Source organism: Canis lupus, chromosome 1 (genome assembly GCF_003254725.2).
Source record: "Canis lupus dingo isolate Sandy chromosome 1, ASM325472v2, whole genome shotgun sequence".
Classification (NCBI taxonomy): domain Eukaryota; kingdom Metazoa; phylum Chordata; class Mammalia; order Carnivora; family Canidae; genus Canis; species Canis lupus.
In genome coordinates, this window is record NC_064243.1 from 98,367,394 (window position 1) to 98,387,982 (window position 20,589).

At 56.1% G+C, this 20,589-nt stretch overlaps 1 protein-coding gene across 3 annotated transcripts in view; it reads right to left on the reverse strand.

The window, feature by feature from the left end:
• Positions 1 to 20,589, reverse strand: part of PHF2 (PHD finger protein 2) — a 67,066-nt gene that overhangs the window by 7,375 nt on the left and 39,102 nt on the right. For 2 of the 3 annotated variants that reach the window (XM_025423635.3, XM_025423636.3), the window contains exons 4-17: positions 14,216 to 14,376; positions 12,192 to 12,333; positions 9,861 to 10,047; positions 9,241 to 9,403; positions 8,748 to 8,835; positions 8,307 to 8,413; positions 7,257 to 7,348; positions 6,284 to 6,373; positions 5,360 to 5,728; positions 4,102 to 4,221; positions 3,633 to 3,748; positions 2,106 to 2,284; positions 1,960 to 2,030; positions 1,179 to 1,339 (exon numbers count right to left, since the gene is read on the reverse strand). In XM_025423635.3, the coding sequence (XP_025279420.1) occupies positions 1,179 to 1,339; positions 1,960 to 2,030; positions 2,106 to 2,284; positions 3,633 to 3,748; positions 4,102 to 4,221; positions 5,360 to 5,728; positions 6,284 to 6,373; positions 7,257 to 7,348; positions 8,307 to 8,413; positions 8,748 to 8,835; positions 9,241 to 9,403; positions 9,861 to 10,047; positions 12,192 to 12,333; positions 14,216 to 14,376 (2,046 nt within the window). Of the gene's footprint in view, positions 1 to 1,178; positions 1,340 to 1,959; positions 2,031 to 2,105; positions 2,285 to 3,632; positions 3,749 to 4,101; positions 4,222 to 5,359; positions 5,729 to 6,283; positions 6,374 to 7,256; positions 7,349 to 8,306; positions 8,414 to 8,747; positions 8,836 to 9,240; positions 9,404 to 9,860; positions 10,048 to 12,191; positions 12,334 to 14,215; positions 14,377 to 16,019; positions 16,041 to 20,589 lie in introns of those variants that run through there. The other variant, XM_049093023.1, reaches the window with a different exon arrangement.

Genomic DNA, 20,589 nt, shown 5'->3' on the forward strand with positions numbered 1-20,589 from the left:
TTGTCCCAGCAAAGGGGCCTCAGGCCCCGTCCCACCACGGCAGAGGCCACAGGGCATCTGTGGGTGAGGGGCCCTTGGGGCACCTCTACAGAAGTCCCTCCTGGCGGGCAGGAGATGCAGGCCTCTGGCCATCTGAAGGGAACATGGCACCCAGAACAGAGTCCTGAGAGGAGACTCAGCCATTCGACTCCACCTCCTTGGCTTTGGGTGTCTACACCCACCGGGAGCAGCCTCCCTGCGGGTTCACGCGGCCCTGGGACCTGGGTTCTGGAAACATGGCCTCACCTCAGAGGCAGATGTAGGGGAGCCCCGTGCAGGCCCCTTGCAGGCCGCACAGGCTGCCCTTCCCCGGCAGGTCCCCCTGCCTGGACATCGATGCCCAGCACATGCAGACCCCTGGGACCCCACACCCGGGTCCATCAACAGGCAGGTGGGGCTCTGGTCCCCCAAGGCGGCGGGGAGCCCCAACCCCTTGGTGAGCTGTTTGTGCTACTTGTGGAAATCCCATGTGGGGAAAAAATGAACACAACACTTAACCCAGTTTAAGCAGATGGAGAGAGAATTCAACTGGGACCATGTCCAGAAAAATGAGCCCGGGCCCTTCATCCAACGAAGCCTAGAGGGGTTAGCTGGTTCATCTCCCATCAGAGGCCAGGCCACCCCGGGCCTTCACGGCCGCAGCCACACGAAGGCATGTCGGGGTGCACACGGGGCTTCAGGACAGTCTGGTGTGGCCCCCGTGCCCCACGGGGTGTGGCCCTGGGAACCCTCCTCGGGCCACAGCTCTTCCATCCCCAAGCTCTGAGGCCATGGTCTCCATCCCTGCGGGGTGAGGTCTCTGCAGCCCCAGGGCTCAAAGATACCACATGCCCTTGACCAGGAGGCTGGGTTTGCGCCATGGAAAATTTACTACATGACCTTCAGAGCATCTGGGTAGCGTCCAGATGGAGCCAGCCAGACGTCACGGCTGGAGCTGAGTGTCCAGGACTGTGGTGGGTGGGGTGCGGCCCCCTACTCACCTCCCTGGCCACTAGGCAGCCCCTCTGTGGGGCACGGGTCCTGCTCTGGCTGCCCTGCCTCTGCGGTGAGGGCACAAATGGCCCCACGTTGGCGTGGCCTGGGCTCCTCCCCAGGGGTACCCGCACCCCACGGCCTCTCTGCAGGCACCCTGGACCTACCTGTTGGGGTTGTACTCAAGGGCTCCCACCTCCTCGCTGGCCTGCAGGAGGTCCAGGATGCCCGCCGCCGAGCCCGCACCCTCCTTCTTCACTTTGGCGTTGCGGGCAGGCTTGGTGTCTGTGTCAATGTGCAGTGAGCCCTCGTCAGAGGAGTCGTCGCTCTATTGTGGGGACAGGGCCACAGGTCAGAGGCTTTAGGGGACCTGCTATTTCCCCCTGCACGGAAAGATGTTTCTCCAAGTTTTTAAAGAGCCAGCCCTTGTAATGGGCACCACAGGGCCAGCTGGCCAGACACACCGTACAGGAGATTGCCGGAGCTTTCCACTGGGACTGCAGGCCTGCCCGTGGGACGGGGCTGTCCTGATGCCCTGTTTCCCCAGAGGACCCCAGAGGACCCTGTTTCCTCACAGGGCCTCCCACATGAACCCCAATCCTGACCAGAGATACAAGGAGCTGGGGGGCTGGGCAGGGAACAAGTGGAAGCTCAGACCCACAGCCCCTGGCAGGTGGCTCTGCAGGGACCTGGCCTCCTGGGAGCTGCTGGGCCTGGCACCATCTGTCATGGTCATGGCAGGGCAGCCACCCGCAGAGACCCACAGACCCCCGCTTTCAGCCCTCCTCCACGGGGCCACGGCCTGAACCCTGGCCACCCTCCCCATGAAAACACCCGAGGAGAGGCAGAAGAGGACAACCCTTTTGCAGCCCCCACACCAGGCTATCAGCAGGGTCCTGCGTGCGCAGACCAGCCCAAGGCAGGCATGGACACACGGCTCGGCCTCACCTTGTAGAGTGCGGACTCCAGCTTTGGCTTCGTGACGGGCGTGGGCAGTGGCTCCTTCCCATCCAGTAAGACTGAAACACAGCAGACGGGCGTCTGGCAGAGGCCACGGAGGACGGCCCACTCCCCACCCTCACGCCCTCACTCACAAGACAAGTCTCTCTTGGGGGCGGTCCTCTTCCTCCGGATGGGAAACTCGTCAATCTTGAGCTCCCCGTCGTCCGACACGTACTCGTACTCGTCCCGCACCGGCTGTGGCTTGTCCTCCTTGAAGCTCTGCATGGCCCCAAACACGCCCGGGCTGGGCTGCGGCTTCAGGGCCTTGGGGCTGCGGCAGCACGAGCAGTGTCAGCGTCCCCACGGCCCCTGCTAGGCCTCGATAATGTGCTCCCCAAGCCCCCACGCAGAGTCCCGCACCAGCCTGGCTCATGCCAATGTCCTGCATCCCCTGCACAGCTCTCGGGAGCATAAATTCAGACGATATTCTTAAAGACCATCCTTCAGCAGGGCCTTCCCTCAGGGCAAGGAAGGCTCTGGGCGTGCCCAGCGGTGGGGAGAGCGGGGGCAGTGGGGACATCGGGGACAGTGGGCAGGGCAGGCCCGCGTCAGCTCCCAGCAGGGTGGCTCCGAGCACCAGGCAGCCCTGCTGCACATGGGGCACACATGGGGTGACATGGCTCACGTGCGCACTGCTGCTGCCTCCTCCGTGACCAAGACCCCCGGCTCATCCCGCCAGGCCCTGAGTGGCCCTGTCTCCCCACTACCTGTAGTGAGGGCCTTGAAGGCCAGGGCAGGACACTGGCCCCAGCCACCTGCTCCCCCGCCAAGGGGCGCCCACCCTGACTTCAGACAGACCACAGCAGGTGGGGCTTCTCGGCGGGTGAGGGGTGGCTGGCCAGCCAAGCTGCTCAGAAGATGTGCCCGTTCATGGTCTAGAACATGGATGTACCCATTCACACACACACACCCTCTCAGGCTATGGCCTCCACCTCAGCTCAGTGCCACCTCCTCCAGGAGGCCCTCCTGATTTCTCGGGCCCTGGAGGCCCCACAAATCATTCTTCCATAGCCCTCATCTCAGCCATAATTTTAGGCACATTTGATAATATGAAGTTCACGCTGGCCCCTCCCCACCAGTCTCTGTGCTCTGAGGCCAGGACCCTGACCCACCCTACTCCCTCTGCACCAGCCCAGGACAGCAACCGAGTCACGCTCTGCTCCTCTGCCAGCTGCCCCCCTCTCCACCCACCAGGGCTACGGCCTGGGAGGCAGGGATGGGGTCTGCTCACTCGGGAGGGGGGGGCCTCGGCTGGGGAGCCTGCAGGAGGGGGCGCATGTGCATGAGCATGTGTGACGGGGGTGTGAGCACATGTGAGCACGTTATGACGTGTGTGAGCCCATGGACGGGGTGCATGTGCGTGAGCATGTGTGTGTATAACGGGGGTGTGTGGTGTGAGCACGTGTGAGCATGTATGTGTGTGAACATGTGTGATGGGGCATGAGTGTGTTTAAGTGTGTAATGGGGGTGTGTGATATGAGCATGTATGATATGTGTGAGCACTTGTGATGGAGCATATGTGTGTGTGTATAACGGGGGTGTGTGATGTGAGCACGTGTGAGCACGTATGGCATGTGTGAGCCCGTGGACAGGGCACATGTGTGTGAGCGTGCACCTACCTCAGCAGCCTCCTGTTAAAGGAAAATGAGAACTTGGGGTCCCTGTTCCCCGACAAAGGACACTTCTCCAGCTTCTGCTCCTCCTCCATCTTCAGCAGGGAATCAGGTTTGCTGTTCTGAAAAGGAAGCCCGAGACGGTCCTTGAGCCCCCAGCTAGCTTTCCCTCCGACCCGTTGCCCAGGAACCCCTGCTCTCTGTCACTCAGGGCCTAAAGGACCCAGTCCCGCCCCGGGTCACATGTGCTCGAAGCTGGGCCAGCTGTCAGCTTGTAGGGTGATGCACTTGGTTCCCCAGGCCAGGAGGTGCCCCCGCCATGGAAGGCAGCCCCACAGAGGCCACACTCACAACCCTTGCCTCCATAGGCCAGCTTGGCACTGCCCCCGGGGGACAGGTGTTCACACACCTGCATCTTGTGGAAGATGCCCCCACCCCAGGCAGGTGCACACACACGTGCACACACACACCTCACCTTGTACTTCCATTTGGCTTCTGACTTGCTTTTAGTTTGCTCTCGGATTTCTAGCCTCTCCACATCATTCTGTGAGCTGATCGCCTCCTTGTTGGGCACGCTCAGGACGCTCTTTGTGGCCTAGGACACAGGAGTCATGACCCAGCAGTGGACATGGGACGATGTCTAGGAACCCCGAGGCTACCCGGCAAAGTGACAGCCACACAGCATAGGGCCCCTGCCTCCTACTGGCTCACATGCAATGGCCCATCCACCCCATCTGCTCACCCACCATCCATCCCACCTATCCATCCACCATCTGTCCATCACTCATCCACCCATACAGACATCCATCCATCCCATTCATCCACCATCCCACCCACCCACCATCCCATCCATCCATGCATCTCATCTACCTATCATTCCATCTACCCATCCACCTACCATCCATCATCCCATTCACCCATCCATCCACTATCCATCCATCCATCCAGCTATCCACCATTCCATTCACTCACCTACCCACCCATCTACCTCCCATCCACCCCCACCCACTCATCCATCCCACCCACTCACCCATCCCTTCTATCCAACCATCCACCTGCCCATCCATCCACCTATTCATGCACCCTCCCTGCTTCCTCTTTCTCTCCCCTCTTCCTGGCACCCACCCATCGATCCATCTGTTCATCTATTCATTCATCCACCCTCTTTGCCTTGATGAAGGGAGAACCAATGTGCCCCACTGCAGCCCTGTGATGCTGGCCCTGGTGGTCACTGACCCCACCCCCAGCCTCAGCGAGAAGTGGGTAACAGCCTCCCGTTAGCAGGAAATCCCTCAATGGTGCTTGGTCTTGGGCTCCTGGTCCCTGAAGCCCACACCTCTGGTCACACTGCTAGGTCCTCGGGGCCAGGCCTGCCTTTCTCACTGCCTATAGGGGCTCAGGCCGCTCCAGTAACCACTCCCATCACCAGTCGCCCTTCTGCCTCCCTGCTGGTCTCCACTGGGTGCCTGGCCCACCTTCAGAACTCAGCCGACACCTGGGCCCCAGAGGAAACTCAGCCAGCTCATTCCCCCAGGTGACCCTGTGTGGTACCCCTGTCCTAGCAAACACCACTGCCTTTACTGGGAGGTCTCTCCTCGCTGTGCCATGCTCACCAGGACACAGCCACCAACCCTGACCCTCTAGCTCAGGGACACAGCAGCCCTAGCTCCACCCCAGGCCAGCTCCTGAGGGGTCTGCAGCCCTCCAACCACAGACGGGGTGAGACTACCCACCTTGCCTTTCTTCGGAGGCTCAATTTTGGTCAGTGCCTCCTTGGTGTGTGCCTCCAGCAGGTCCAGGTTGGGGATGGTGGGCGAGGCCGCCCCCCTGCACTTCTTCCCTTTTTTCTTGCCTCCATCCTTGAGCTTCAGCGGTTTGGGGGGCTTCGGGGGTTTGGGGGGTTTGGGGGACTTGGGAACTTTGGACGGCTTGGGCATCTTCACGGTTTTGGGAATCTTTTTTTTGGACACTTTCTCCAGGAAGGATCGAGGAGGACTGGCTTCAATGGGGGATGGGGGCTCCTCTTTCTCCCGGTCCCCAAAGCAGACCTCATCCGTGGGGACAGCTGGGGTCACTTCAGGTCGGGAGGCCTTGGAGGCATTCTAGGGAGAGGAGGAGGAGATGTGGCCAGCTGCCCCGGTCAGGAGGGTCTCTGCTTGGGCTCTGGGAGACACTCCAGCAGGAAGGAGCATCTGTCTACACCATGCACGGGGCAGGCTGACATCTCTCCTACAGTATCCATGCGACATGCTCACACCTGCCTACACCACTATGTGACATATTCATCAATACAACACATCTGTGCCAAGGTGCCACTCGTCTACCCATCAGCCACCTGACCCCTCTACATCCTTGGTGGGGACTGCCATCCTACCCTGCAGCACAGAGGCTGGGACAGCCCAGGGTCTCCAGCAGCTGGCATGGCCCTCCCTCTGGATCCCTCCCCACCTACTTGGGGAGCTGGAGAGGAGCCCCACCTTGCTGTCCCTGGGCTGGGGCCAGGAGGCCATGGGCAGCCACAGTGCCTGGGAGTCCCCACCGTGCAGCAGCCCTGCCCTGGAGGGCCGGGGTGGCAGCTGTCTCAGACATGGTGGTCCCTGGCAGGTGGGCAGCGGGGCCGCTGTACAGGGTTGGCGGCCCCCGGGGTCAGGCCCTACCTCGCTGAGCCGGATCTCTTTGGCGAGGTCTTTGATGAGCTGGGAAGGTTTGAAGTGCTCTGGGAGCTCGTCCTCATGCTCCGCCAAAGCCTGGAGGGCAGCAGACGCGGGCCAGGGGTCAGCCGCCCAGTCTAGGTGCTGACGTCCACCTGCACTGGCCATGCCACCCCACCCCTGCCCACCCATAGGGGCTGAAGCAGGCTCAGCCTCCCGGACCCTGACTCACCCACATGGTCCCTCCCAGTAGTCTCCTGCCTACCAACCAAGGACCCACTGCCGCCCACACAGGCTAGGGGTACCGGCTACACGGGGTCCTGAACGAGTCAGCCCACTCCAGCCAGATGTCAGCCCGGGCTGAGATGGCTCTGCCATGACCCCTCCCCAGGGGGTTGTAACATGTCCCAGAGAGGGCAAGCTGCCCAAGGCCACCAGCAGCTGGGCATTATATGAGCCATCCCCTCTTCCTGGGCACAAGGCCACTACATGGCTGAGGTGACAGGGAGGGACACCAGATATGGTTCTAGGCCCAGAGGCCAGAGATGTGGCTCTAGGACAGAGATATGGGAGGTCACCAGACAGTGTGCTAGGGGCAGGGGCAGGAGGGACAGGGCAGTGCTGCTGGGGGGGATGCGGGGAAAGGGGCATTGCCCCCGGAGCCTGGGGGGCACTGGGCATACTGTTGTGGGTACCCTGGGGGTAGGACACCAGGCCACAACAGGGGGCATGACAGGGGACACTGTGGAAGGAAGGTCCACCTCAGAGTGAAGCCCACTTTGGAGCCAGTGCCTTGCTGGCCAGCGAGGCTGAGGCCCCTGCCGTCTCCTGCCCTGGGGTGCCCTCCGCGCCACCTCTGGCATTCCCCACTACAGGTGGGCTCCGCAGGCTAGCTCCCACCCAAGGAAGGACCCATGCTGGGGGACCCCCACCAGCCACCCTCCCTCTGCTCGGGGACACACCTGGCACACCTCCCTACCTGCTTTTTCGTCCATGATCTAAAAGCACCATTGAGAATTTTAGCTCCTTGGACTAAATGAGGGGGCAGCTGCTTCCCAGACTTGTGGGAACCTGGGGGTCATAGAGGGATCGGGTCAGGTGAGTGTGTGCCTGCCCACCCTCACCCACCACTCCTGTGGGCGATGTCACATGGGGGGTGCGGGGTGGAGTCGGCAGGACCCCCACCCACTGCCACCTGCCCAACTGCCAACGGTCCCTCATGGAACCTCGGGGGGCCTGCCCCAGATGCCCCGGGAGGGGCGGGACCAGCCCTCCCTCGCCCACCCGCCAGGTCCTGCTGGCAGGTGGCTTAGCTCCCTGCACTGCCCGCCCCTGCCACTCCAGTGAGGGCCCAGGTGCTGCCAGGGCTCCCACGGCCTCTGCACAGCTGTGGCAGCACAGCCTCCCAGACGCCCTTGGGGACAGAGTGCCCCCTCGTGGTCAGGGAGCGCACTGCAGGGGCAGAGACTGGCGGCCTGGTACTCTGGGGCCCTGGCAGGGGGCACCCAGCAGTCAGCGCTCACCCTATCAGGCCACCCCAGGGTAGGCTCTGCATGTCCCACTCCCACAGGCTCCCTCCTAGGCAACCCCTCTACTGGGGGGAAGCTTAGGGATCTGAATTCGGGGCGAGATGGGCAAATTTCACTGAACTCTGGCCAGCTAAGGTTAAGGTCCATGTCCTTCGCTTCCCCACCTCAGACTGGAGCCAGAGCACAGAGGGCTCCGCATGATGGGGCTTCAGCCCGCAGTGGGAAGCCAGGATGGACCCTCAAGGCCTGAGGTAGAGGGCAGATGGATGTCTGTGGAGGGCAGGGACCCAAGGAGCCCACCCCTTCCCACGAGCCTCCCCGGGGACCCCAACATGCACACCCTCCCCAGGGTGGCAGGAACGCCACCAGGGTCTTTCAGCTGCAGCCCAGAGCCAGGCAGACCCCCGGCCTCTGACATTCCAGCTGAGCCCCATCAGCAGCCCCGTGAGGGACCAGCCCCCAGAGCCACAGCAGAGATGCCAACCTGGATGTCATCATACCTCTGAACGCCTCCAGCAGGTGCTTCCCCATGTACCAGCAGGCAGTTTCAAAGTTGGGAAACTGAGTCAGGCTACCCAGTTTCAACCTCCTTTCTACTTCGTATGCTCTGGAAACCACAGCAAAGAACCATCCAGTGTATGAGTTCTGAGCAGGTGACACTAGGGTGAGCCCACATCACAGCCACAAGGCCACACCAAGGCTGTGCCACTCTGGCCTCCCCTGCGTCAGGGCGAGCCCCACAGGCCAGTGCCCAGGGAGAGGATTTCAACTCACCCCACACCCCCCAGGGGCCACAGGGGCTATCAGGGACCGGGCCACCCAGGGGCCCTGGCAGGACGGCACAAGAGGCTAACAGCGTGCCCAGAACTCAGGGGAGGTGCCACTGCAGCGGCGTGGCAGCAGGGACTCTGGCAGGTGGAACCAGGCAGGTGCGGCCCTACCTCATCTGCATCTCCACGCTCAGGCTGTGGAGGAAATGTCCCGCGAAGGCCAGGCAATCCACGGGCGTGAGCGTGGCGTAAATCCAGCCTGCGGAGGTGGGGATGTGGGAGCCCTCCGTGGCACATTCACACCACCCGGCCTCAGCCCATCTGCCCTGGCGGGCTGCCCCACGTGCCCTACGCTCCGTGCAATGAGGCCCAGCCTCCCAGGAGGAGAGTCTGTGTCCCAGCTGGCCTGGACGCTAAGCACACGCCTGCCTCACACAGACCCAGGAGCCAAGGGCACCCACCCAGGCCCGCCCACATTGGGGTGCCCTCCCTCTGGCCTCCACACATGGCGGAAGGGCCAAGGCAGCGCTGCCGCAGCCCAGGGAAGTGGGCACGTCCCAGACAGTCCTTGGATGTGAGCCTCGGCCAGGAACCCATCCCCTGGAGGCCCCAGGGTGAGGGCAGAGCCCTGCGGGGTAGACAGGGCACGGGAAAGGGCGCCCACCTGAGGGGATGAAGAGCGTCTGGCCCTGCTTGACAGTGCACTTGTAACACCTGTCCACCTGGTCGGCAAAGAACATCTCACTGTGGTTCGCGGCTGACTGCCAGCGCTCATACAGGGAGATGTTGGCCGAGGCCGGCTTGATGAGATAGAAGATCTTCTCCCCCTGCCAACGAGAGGCCATTGGCAGAGCCCGCCACGACTTGGGGCGCTGGGGGCAGGGGAGCCACAACCCAGGGTGCTGGGGTACAGGGGAGCCACGACCCAGGGCGCTGGCCGAGCCCAAGCCTTTGGATCCCCTTGTTCGTCTGTCTTCACATGTGCCTCTGTCCTGGCTCCCCCAACCCCCCGGGGCTCTGTGTGGGCTCAATGCTGCATGCTCCCCCACCCCTTCTTCTAGGAAGTCCTCCAAGCAGCGCTCCCTTCCTGGGGCATGCACACTGCTCAGCCCTGGCCTCCACCAGCGGGCTGCCTCCAACGGCAGCCTCCTCAGAATGACACTGCGCACCCTACCCGCTGTGCCCCCGAGGGTTGGACAAGTGTCCATTCTGCACAAGTGGCGGTGCTGGCCCGCCAAGCACGTGGGGACAGCAGGGGTCTTGCTGGCGCAGGCAGGTACCCACCTTGAGCACGTGGTACCAGGCGGAGGCACCACCCGAGTCGATGTGGAAGTCGGTGTAGCTGTCCTTCACGCAGATGAGGCAGTACTTGGTCACCTTGGGCTTGGCCAGCAGCGCGTCATCGGGCCAGCAGTTCTCCACCCATGACAGCTTCTTGACGATGTCGGGTGGCTCCACGAAGCTGGACATCCTGGGCAGAGACCGGAAGAGGGTCACAGCAGCAAAAGCACCCCCAAGTCCCCAGGGCCCTGGGGGGAACGGGCCCTGGGGTGTGCGTCCCTCCCCTATGGGCTACGAAGCATTGCCCCCACTTGACAGACCAGCAAACTAAGGTTCGTGGGGTTGGAAGGGGCCGCGGCAACACCAAACCGCGCTGTGTTCCACGGAGGCCAGAGACAGCGCTCCGTGGAGCACAGGCCGGCCGACGAGGGGGCAGGTGGCAGCGGCCTGCCTCGCATGCACCCGGTGCCCCGGGCATCACTCCACAGACCCTGCGGGGCTCTGGTAGGCCAGTACGCTCTTTCCAAGGAGGATACGGAAATACAAAGGTGGCCTCTTGGGGAATGTCGCTGTCTTGGTGAGAGTGCCCGGCAACGGCCTGGCATGCTCGCTGCTCGGGGGGACAGACCGCACAGCAATGCATCAGAGGCCATGCCGCCAAGACGACACAGACACGGACCACACACCAGGCCCTGCCGCCCAACCTCAGCGACCTCACCGGCAGACCTCATAGCAGGTCCCCAGAGATGCCCATCTCTGTTCCCAGAGCCCTCCTCCACGCACCCGTGCCCACAGTGGCCTAGACCACACACCACACAGGAGAGGGACCCAGCCCGCCACCTGGGGCCCCGCGGCCATCTGCACACCCACCCAGGCTTCCCAACACGGCCACACATGCCCTTCTTTCCTTGCTTGACCGCTCCTCGGGGGTCCTGTCGCCAAGGCCAGCAGCTCCCTACAGCTCCTGGTGTGGGGGGCGGTGACCCAAGGCCCCAGGCACTGAGGCCCCCGTGGGGGACAGAGCACGGTTAACCACATATGTGCACATAATACACAGCAGGGCCATCTCTCTACCCATCACAGGTGCCTCCAGGGTCAGGGGACGCAGGAGTCACTGCAGGGTCCCTGAGGCCACAGCCCTGAGACCACTACCAACGGTCTATGGGGTCGGGCCCAGCCCCTGCCACCCCAGCTGACCTCCACAGGGACAGACCACACTATCTGCAGAGGCACCCTCCCCCTCTCAGCTGCTGGGCGGCCCTAGCACCAAGGCCACAGCCCAGCATGAAGTGTGAGGGCCCCTTGTGTACTTAGACTGGGCCTGTGGGAACCACACACCTTCTGCCAGCAAAGGAGTGGCCCCAAGAGGCCCAAGGGGAACCCCAAGCCAAAGCTCTAACCACCCCAGCTCCACACCTGCAGCTGCCTATGAGGACCACAGGCTGGCCAGCAGATCAGGCGGTGGCACCAGTCCGGGTGTGATCCATGGCCATGGTCACAGCTCAGCCTCCTTGACAATGCATAGCAGGCAGCTTTCGCCCATTTCTCCTAGTGCCACGGAATCCATTCTATTTCCCTTTATGCCTTTGCCGACAGGAAGCTCAAACACAACCAACAGCAGCTACGATACCCTGCCGGGGTTCTACGTCTCCCTGGGCTTTCTGGACTACACTGTCCTACCCGCCCTTCTGTACGAGCTACTTGGCTGACTCGTGGGCTTCTCAGAAGTTGGCAAGGTGGACAGGATCCAAGAGTGAAGTCAGGCTTAAACTAAACCATCAACAACTCAGGCCTTGTGGTGCACGAGAGGCCAGCTGGAGAGGCAGGAGTGCAACCAAGGAGCAGGAAGACGCGGCCCCGCTACACGGAGCCCTGGTCCTGGGAGGGCAGGACCGACGGACGGCCAGCCTCTGACACCAGAGGCCGGGACCTCGGTGGGCCCCAGACATTCAGAGCGCAACCCATGGGGCCTCCGCCCCGAGAACAGCAGTTGGCAGAGCAGGCCCAGCACACAGAGCTCGGGCTGAATCAACGGGAAGGGCAGGGCACAGAGCAACACTACGAGTGCACCTCTGGGTGTGCAGGCACATGAGCCCGTGGTAGGGGCATGTGGAAGCACGTAAGCCCATGTGTGGTGCAAGGATGTGCGTTCTGGAAGAATCTGTACCACCTCCGGCTCTGGCTGGGGGGCAGGATAGGGGCTGGCCAGACGATGAAACAGATCCTTTTGTTTGGATTTGTCACAATGCACGATGCACGAGAGGAGAAAGGGCAAGCAAGTGCAGCGGCCCTGCCACCTGAGTGCGTGTGGGCTACTCCATGGGCGGCGCGCACCTGGTGTCAGAGAACTCGAGGCTGGTGAGGTTGAGCACCCGCTTGCGGTTGGTGCTGTAGTAGTAGTCCACAAACTCCTTCAGCTTCATTTTGCAGTCTTTCTGCTTGGCCACGTCTGTCACATCCACGCTCCGCTCTGGGCCTGCGGGTGGGAGGAGGTGGTGAGTGGGGCAGGGTGCGCGCGGGGACCCAGGTGGGCCGTCCACCCCCGCCCGCCCCTGACTGCCACGGCGAGGGGGGCCAGACAGCGAGTGGACACATGGGACGCAGGCACACAGGGACTTCTTTTTTTTTTTTAATAAAATAATTTTTATTGGTGTTCAATTTACCAACATACAGAATAACACCCAGTGCTCATCCCGTCAAGTATCCCCCTCAGTGCCCGTCACCCACTCACCCCCACCCCCCGCCCTCCTCCCCTTCCACCATCCCTAGTTCGTTTCCCAGAGTTAGGAGTCTTTATGTTCTGTCTCCCTTTCTGATATTTCCCACACATTTCTTCTCCCTTCCACACAGGGACTTCTGACGAACATACCACAAGTGGGTAGTTAGTCCAGGTGCGCCCCAAATCAAGCCTGGGGCACACTCCACTTTCAAAAGGTAAAAAAATTAAAAACTCCTACACTTCTAGGGCACTAACTTTTTTTCCCAAAAACTGGTAAGTAAAAGGGAAAATAGTTTTCTGTAGCTGATGAGGAAAAAGTCAGCGTCAAGTCGCTGGTGACAGGAGGATCTAGGCAATCAAGGAACGGGCAAGGGCAAGCGCATCACGTCTGACTCAAAATTAGCAGTGGCAGAAAGATGCTCAGCGGGGACAGCCTCGCTGTCGTCTCAGTCCCCGGGGCCGCGTAGCCAGCTGTGCCTCTCCATCCAGGCCCGGGCGGGGGCCCAGGCGGAACAGCAGGCCCTGGGACAGGTTTATGGACATCGCAGGCTTGCTGTTGGCCCAAAACCCCAACAGGCCTGATCCTCCAACCGTCTGGACATGGGGAGAGGCTGAGGGGAATAATCAAGGGAAGTGGTGCTGCCCTCACGGCCACCCAGAGGGCCCTGCGGTAACCAAGGCAGCTCTGTCCCTGCTGCGGAGAGCTGGCCTAGGGCCCCTACCGGCTTCTCACATCTGCCAAAATGACGTACAAAGCAGACATTGGCTTGAAATGTCAGGTGTGAGGACACAGCAAAACCATAGAAATCTCGTGGTCCTGTGGCCAATACTGGACACGGAGACCCCACTTCCCATGTCATGTGGGTGTGACAAGGTCCGTAATGAAACAAGGAGAAGGGAAGACATTTGTGGCAACAGCCTGAGGGCCCCCTGCCCTCAGGGAAGCTGCTGCCGCTCCTGCAGGTGCCCGTGGCAGGAGGGGCAGCGTGTGGGGCAGCGCGTGGGGCAACGCATGAGGGAGCCACGGCCTATGTAGCTGGCTTAGCCGGGCCCAGGGACACAGCCATGGAACAAAATGACACAGCTCCAGGTGGAGACAGCTCAGGGAAGGCAGAGGGCAAGCCCTGACTTTAGCTGTCACTGCAGGTGCTGGGTGGTGCCTCTCCCTTGGGGGGCCTGGACATCTGCTTTCCAGGGTCTTCCCTCCTCCTGCACTGGCCACTCAGCCATCCCTGAGCCCCAGCCACTGCGAGGACCCCAGCTCCACGGGTATCCCTGCTGGGGAGATGGCCTCAGAGATGATGCCCAAGCACATGGGCACAATGCCTACAGCGCTGGGAGCTGCCAGGGGATGTATGCCATGCTGGACAGGGCGGCATGAACTGAAAGTGGAGGACTCAGTGAGGCCGGGAACCAGGCTGGCCCAGGAGGGGCCAAGGGGATGCAGCACAAACCCCAGGAAGGGACCCCCCCACCGCTGGCAGGATGAACCAGTCCCAAGACAGTCCCCACTTTGCAGCCACAGTAACTGACGAGGAGCCATTTAGTGGGACAGGGGTCTCATTCCAGAAGGGCATGAAGGAAGCCCAGCTCATGGGCACAGGGACCAGCTGGGGCCCATGACCAGCAGGCCACTCACCCACGTAGTTCTCCACATCGCTGACGTAGAAGGTGGGGGCCGGGACTGCCAGGCCCAACCCATCTTTCTTGGGGACGAGGATGGGCTCAGCAAAGCCATGCTCCTCCATGTAGCCCAGTGTGAGCTGGCTGCCCGGCACGCGGACCACCACGTCTTCCGCGCTGTGGGAAAAGTGGAGGTAGGGGGTCATGCCAGCCTGGGGCCTCCTGCCCCGCAGCACCCGGATGGGCCTGGATATGGACACCCACGGCCCGATCTCCTGCCACGTGCCCTCACGCCCTGGGGCAGCCATGGGGCACAGACTGGGTCGTCGGGGTCCAGGAGGCCCAGGATGGGGACAGGCAGGGAGGGGCAGACATGTGAGCGAGGTCTCCGCCCTTCTCCCTCCCTCCACCTGCCCAGCCTCCCCTGCACAGGATTCCCCTCCAGTGCTCAGACCTCACATCTCATGTGGAGTGGGGCCAGGCCTGAGGACATGGCAGATGGACACAAACCTTTCAGGGAGAACCGACCCCTGAGGCAAGCCGGGCACAGGACCTGGAGGCAGCCCAGGTCCCTGGCCATTCATGCCCAGTGGCATGCCATGGGGACCAGGAGCTGGACCAGAATCGAGGCAGACATTGGGAGGGGCAGACAGGGCCACAAGCCCAGGCAGAGAGCAGAGCTGGGGGGCGGGGGATGACAGGAGACAGCGCCAGGGCAGCCGTCCAGGCCCAGAGGGCAGCAGGGACAGGCAAAGGCCCCGGGAGGATGAGGCAGGGAGGGAGGAAAACAGAGCAGGAAGCTTTGACTATGCGTGAGTGGAAATTCTAGACGTGAAAAACATCATGTTTGAAAAAATTTTAAATTCAACAGATGCGTTTAATGGTAGCTGCCTGAAAAAAATGGTGAATTTGATGAAATTTGAAAAATAATACAGAGAATGGAGAGTGCTTATTTAAAAAGAAAACAGAACATTTTTCAGAACTGAGATAAGATAATTCCTCAAATTTAAAGAACTTACTGAGTCCTGAGTAGAATTAATAAAAACAAACACATATCTGGGAGCTGTGTAGCATGTCTGTGGTACATCAAGGACAAGGGGACAATCTTAAGTTTTCAGAGAAAAAAAGATTTTTTACCAACCCAAACCAACCAAGCAAAACACCAGCCCCTAGGCTGACAATAGACACCTCATGAGCAACCAGAGATGCCAAAGGATGATAGAACTGCATCTTCAGAGTTCAAGGAAAATAACTTTTACTCTTGAATTTTATTTATTTATTTATTTATTTATTTATTTATTTATTTATTTATAAGATTGTTTATTTATTTATTCATGAGAGACACACACAGAGAGAGGCAGAGACACAGGCGGAGGGAGAAACAGGCTCCATGCAGGGAGCCTGACTTGGGACTCAATCTCAGGTCTCCAGGATCACACCCTGGGCTGAAGGCGGTGCTAAGCTGCTGAGCTACCTGGGCTGCCCTACTCTCAAATTTTAGATCCATTTTAGAAAAATCAGAATCATTCAAGAATAAGGATAAAATGAAAACATTTTCAAAAACAGAGACTACATCTATAAGTATTTCCTAAACCACTAAAGGATAATTCAACAAGACAGCAATCAAATTTAGAAGAAAGAAACGGGACTCAAAGCATAATGGAAAACTGTGCTACGGGTTTCACACAGTCCCTATCACACCACCTGCAGACTTCTCTGCAGAAACTAACAAGCTGAACTTGGGATGCTGAATGGAAATGCAGGGCACCCAGATGACCTAAGCAGTCTTTAAAAAGAAGAACAAAGTTGAAGACACTTACCAATCTCAAAATTCACTCCAAAGCTACAGTAATCAAGACTGTGTGGTGCTGGCATGAGAAGAGAGAAGAGACATACAGATCAGTGGAGCAGAATCCAGTGTCCAGAAATAAACCCAAACATCTATGGTCGACTGCTTTGTACCAAGAGCACCGAGATAACTCAATGGAGAAAAAACAGCCATTTCCATGAATGACAAACGGGAGAACAAAAAAGAATGAACACAAAAGAATGAAGCAGGATCCCTACCTCACATCATATGCAAAAATTAATTCAAAATGAGCTGAAGACCTAAATACAAAAGCTAGAACTATAAAATGTTCAAAAGAAAACACAAGCATAAATCTTCTTGATCCTGATTTGGCAATGGTTTCTCAGAAGCCAAAACCATGAGCAACAACAACAAAATAAATAAATTAGATTCCATCAAAATTATAAACATTTTTGCTTCAAAGGATACCATCAAGAAAGTGGGTAGGCAATCCACAGAATGGGAGAAAGTATCTGATAAGTGACAAGTATCCAGAACATGTATAGAACTATTAAAACTCAACAATAAAAAGGCAACCAATTAACTAGACAGGGCTACAGTAATATGGGGCTGATTTCTGGTTTCAATTCCAACATGTAAAGAGCTTGGAAATAGTCACTCCTGTCCTTGCAAGAAAAAGTCTGAACAAACTGAAAATCAACAGATTTTCTTAGATTCACAGAGAATTAGGGTTACAGGGCAAGCAGCCACCCTGGAAACCTGGGGCGAGAGGCAAATACAGAAAACCCTAATTGAGGCAATCTTACCTGAAGCAGAAGCTGCTAAAGGTGGTAAGTGGGAGGAATGTCTAAACAGTAATTTTTGACAAAGAGCAGAGGTGGAGTGTGAACTAGCTGCAGGGATAAGAACTCATGGGGGCTCAGTCTCAGAGGAGACTCACATGGTCATGGGTTTTACCTGCAGGTTCTCCTGGTGAAGATCTGCTCCTACTTCAGGCAGGGTTGGGGGGAAGCGCCTGTGTTTGTCCTCCATAACAAAAGTCTACCTTCCAGGAGAGCGCACTTAACCAGGTCCTCATCTGACAGGGGGAAGGGCAGCTGGCCTCCTCCAGCCCCCACTAGCTTCCTGTCTCAGGAAGGGAGAGAAAAAGCAAAGGCCAAGAAATGCTTCCAAAGGTAAGAGCCCAGAGCCCCAGGCCCACTGAAGCACTGAAGTTTACTATTCAATTATAGAACACTTCCCCTTGCCCTAACCCTGATCACCATATAACAGCATAACAACAGTGGAGCATAATGGAGAGAACTGCAAGACAGATTCCATTTAAGAAGGAGTTGTTAGGGAAGCCCAAGGAAAACAGGGAAGGAAACTATGAGAAGCGATGTGTCTGGCACCTACAGCCACCATGGACACAGCCCAGTCCCTCACTCTAAATGTGTAAGTACCTCAGCTCATTTGACTCAATACATCATGTCCAGCCTTCAACAAAAAAAAAAAATCACAAGGCATGCCAATCAAAAGGCAAGAAACCCATAGTATGAGGAGACAAAGCAAATCACCTCACACCTGTCAGAATGCCTAAAATCAAAAAGGCAAGAAATGTTGGTGTTGGCAAGGTGTTGGTGAGGATGTGGAGAAAGGGGAGCCCTCGTGCACTGTTGCTGGGAATGCAGACTGGTGACTGTGGGAGTCAGTATGGAGGCTCCTCAAAAAATAATAAATAAAGATACTGTATGGTCTAATAATTCCACTACTGAGTACTGAGTATTTACCAAAAGACAATGAAATTACTAATTCAAAAAGATGTATCCCCAGGAAGCCTGGGTGGCTCAGTGGTTGAGCATCTGCCTTTGGCTCAGGTCATGATGCCGGGGTCTTAGTATCAAGTCCTGCATCGGGCTCCCCGCAGGGAGCCTACTTCTCCCGCTGCCAGTACCTCTGCCTTTCTCTTGGTGTCTCTCATGAGTAAATAAATAAAAAAATCTTTAAAAACAAAACAAAACAACACAACACAAAAAGATGCACCCTTATGTTTATAACAGGATTATTTACAATTGTCAAGAGATGGAAGTAGCCCACATGTCTATCCATAGACGAATGGATATAGAAGATGTGGTATATACACAATGGAATATTAATCATAAAAAAGAATGAATCTTGCCATTTGCAATGACATAGATGGAACTAGAGTATTATGCTAAGCAAAATAAATCAGAGAAAGAAAACTACCATAGGATTTCACTCATATGTGGAATTTGAGAAACAAAATAAATGAGCATAAGGAGGACCAAAAAGAGAGGCAAACCAAGAAACAGACTCTTCGCTATAGAGAACACACTGATGGTCACCAGAGGGGAGGTGGGAGGCAGTGGGGGAAATAAGTGATGGGTATTAAGAGGACACTTATCCTGGTGAGTACTGAAGTGATGTACAGAGCACCTGGGTGGCTCAGTCCATTAAGCATCCAACTCTTGGTTTCAGCTCAGGTCTTGAGATCAAGCCCCGTGTCAGCTCCACGCTCAGCACAGAGTCTGCTTAAGATTCTCTCTCTCTCCCTCTTTCTCCCTCCCTGCCTCTCCCCCTGCTCATGTGCTCATTCACTCTGTCAAATAAATAAATAAAATATTTTTAAAAATTGCTGAATCACTACCTTGTACATCTGAACTAGTATATACTGTATGTTAATTATACTTCAATTTAAAAAATATTTTTTTAATTTATCAGAAAACAGCTCAGATATAGCAAGAATTTGGAATTATCAGATAGGAAATTTTTTAAAATTATGAATAAAATGTTAGGAGTGTTAGTGGAAAAAGTGGACAACATGCAAGAATGGAAGGGAAATACAAGTAGAGAAGTGGACACTCTAAAAATCAAAAGTAAATGATAGAAACAATTAAAAAGTGTGGCAGAGATGAAGAATGTCTTTGATGGGCTCATCAGTAGACTGGACATGACTAAGAAAAGAATCAGTGAGCTAGAAGTTAAGTCAATAAAATCTGCCCAACCTGAAATGCAAAGAGCAAAAAGAATGAAAAAGGCAAGAAACAGAATATCCAAGCAGTGGAGAACAACTGCAGAAAGAGTAACATGCATCATGGGAAGACAGAAAGAAAAGAGAGAGAGAGAGAGAGGAGCAGAAGAAACGTTTGAAGTAATAGTGGCTGAGAATTGTCTAAAAATAATGACAGACATGAAACCACAGATCCAGAAAACTCAGACAACACTGAGCAGGATAAACACCCACACGATTCCTAGGCATGTCATAACCAAACTGCAAAACATGAAAGATGGTATCCTGACAAAGGCAGATGAGAAAGATCCTGTTCTACCACGATGGTGTGAAGAGCTCTGCTAACCCCACCCAGGGAAACTGGTGAAAATTATTTTGAAAAACAACGATTCAAAATCTCTGGAAATGGTTCTAAGAGCAGACAGCAAATGAAGAAACATCTAGTACAGAAAATCTATGAAAACTTGGTAGGAAAGGCATGTGACCATGTCTCCCTTCACTTCCCTGGCTTGGTGAGGAGACTCCCCTCTGTCAAGTGGCAGCCAGGGACACAGGAATGCTGAATGGGAGTGCTTCCCACCTTCCAGGCAAAGGGATTTCCTCCTGGAAGGACGGCAGCCCTTCTCCCCCTAGCTGTCTGTTGCTGGTTCTAAGTGTTGTGTGAGGGCAGCCAAGACACAAGGGCTCTCTTCCACCCAGCCCACACTCATGGAACTGAGACTGTACTGAGAAGACTGTGGCCCTGGTCACCTTGGCCCAGCCTCTTCTCCTCAATGTTCTACTAGAAGTCCTAGCCAGAGCAATTAGGCAAGAAAAAAAAAAAGTAACACAGACTGGAAAAGAATAAAGAAAATGATCTATTCACAGATGACATGATCTTGTATATAGCAAGTTGTAAGAAACCTACTAAAAATCTATTAGGACTAAAAAACTAGCTCATCAAGGTTGCAGGATACAAAATCAATATACAAAAAACTATTTCAGTACAGTAGCCATAAAATAAAATTAAGAAAACAGTCCCATTTAAAAGACATCAAGAAAAATAAATTACTTGGGAATAAATTTAACAAAGGAACTACAAAACTTATACTCTGAAAATTGAAAAATATATTTGAAGGAAATTTAAAAGATCTCAATAAATGAGAAAATATCCATGTCTGGGGGCCAGAAGACTGAGCATTTTTCAGGTGGCAGTACTCTGATCCTACTGATGTACAGACTCAACATAATCTGTATCAGCTGACTTCTCTGTAGGCTCGACAAGATGATTCTACAATTCATATGGAATTGCAACAGACCCACAATGGCCAAAATTATCTTTAAAAAGAAAAACAAAGTTGGAAGACTCACACTAGTCATTTCAAAACATACTGCAAAGCACAGTAATCCAGACAGCCTGAGACTGGCCTGAGGGTAAACAGAGATTAGTAGAATAGAATAGAGTGTCCAGAAATAAATGCAGACACTTCTAGCTAAGGGCCAAGACCACTTAGTAGAAAAAGGATTGTCTTTTTACAAATGGTGCAGGGACAAATGGAGAGCCACATGCAAAAAAAAATTAATAATAATA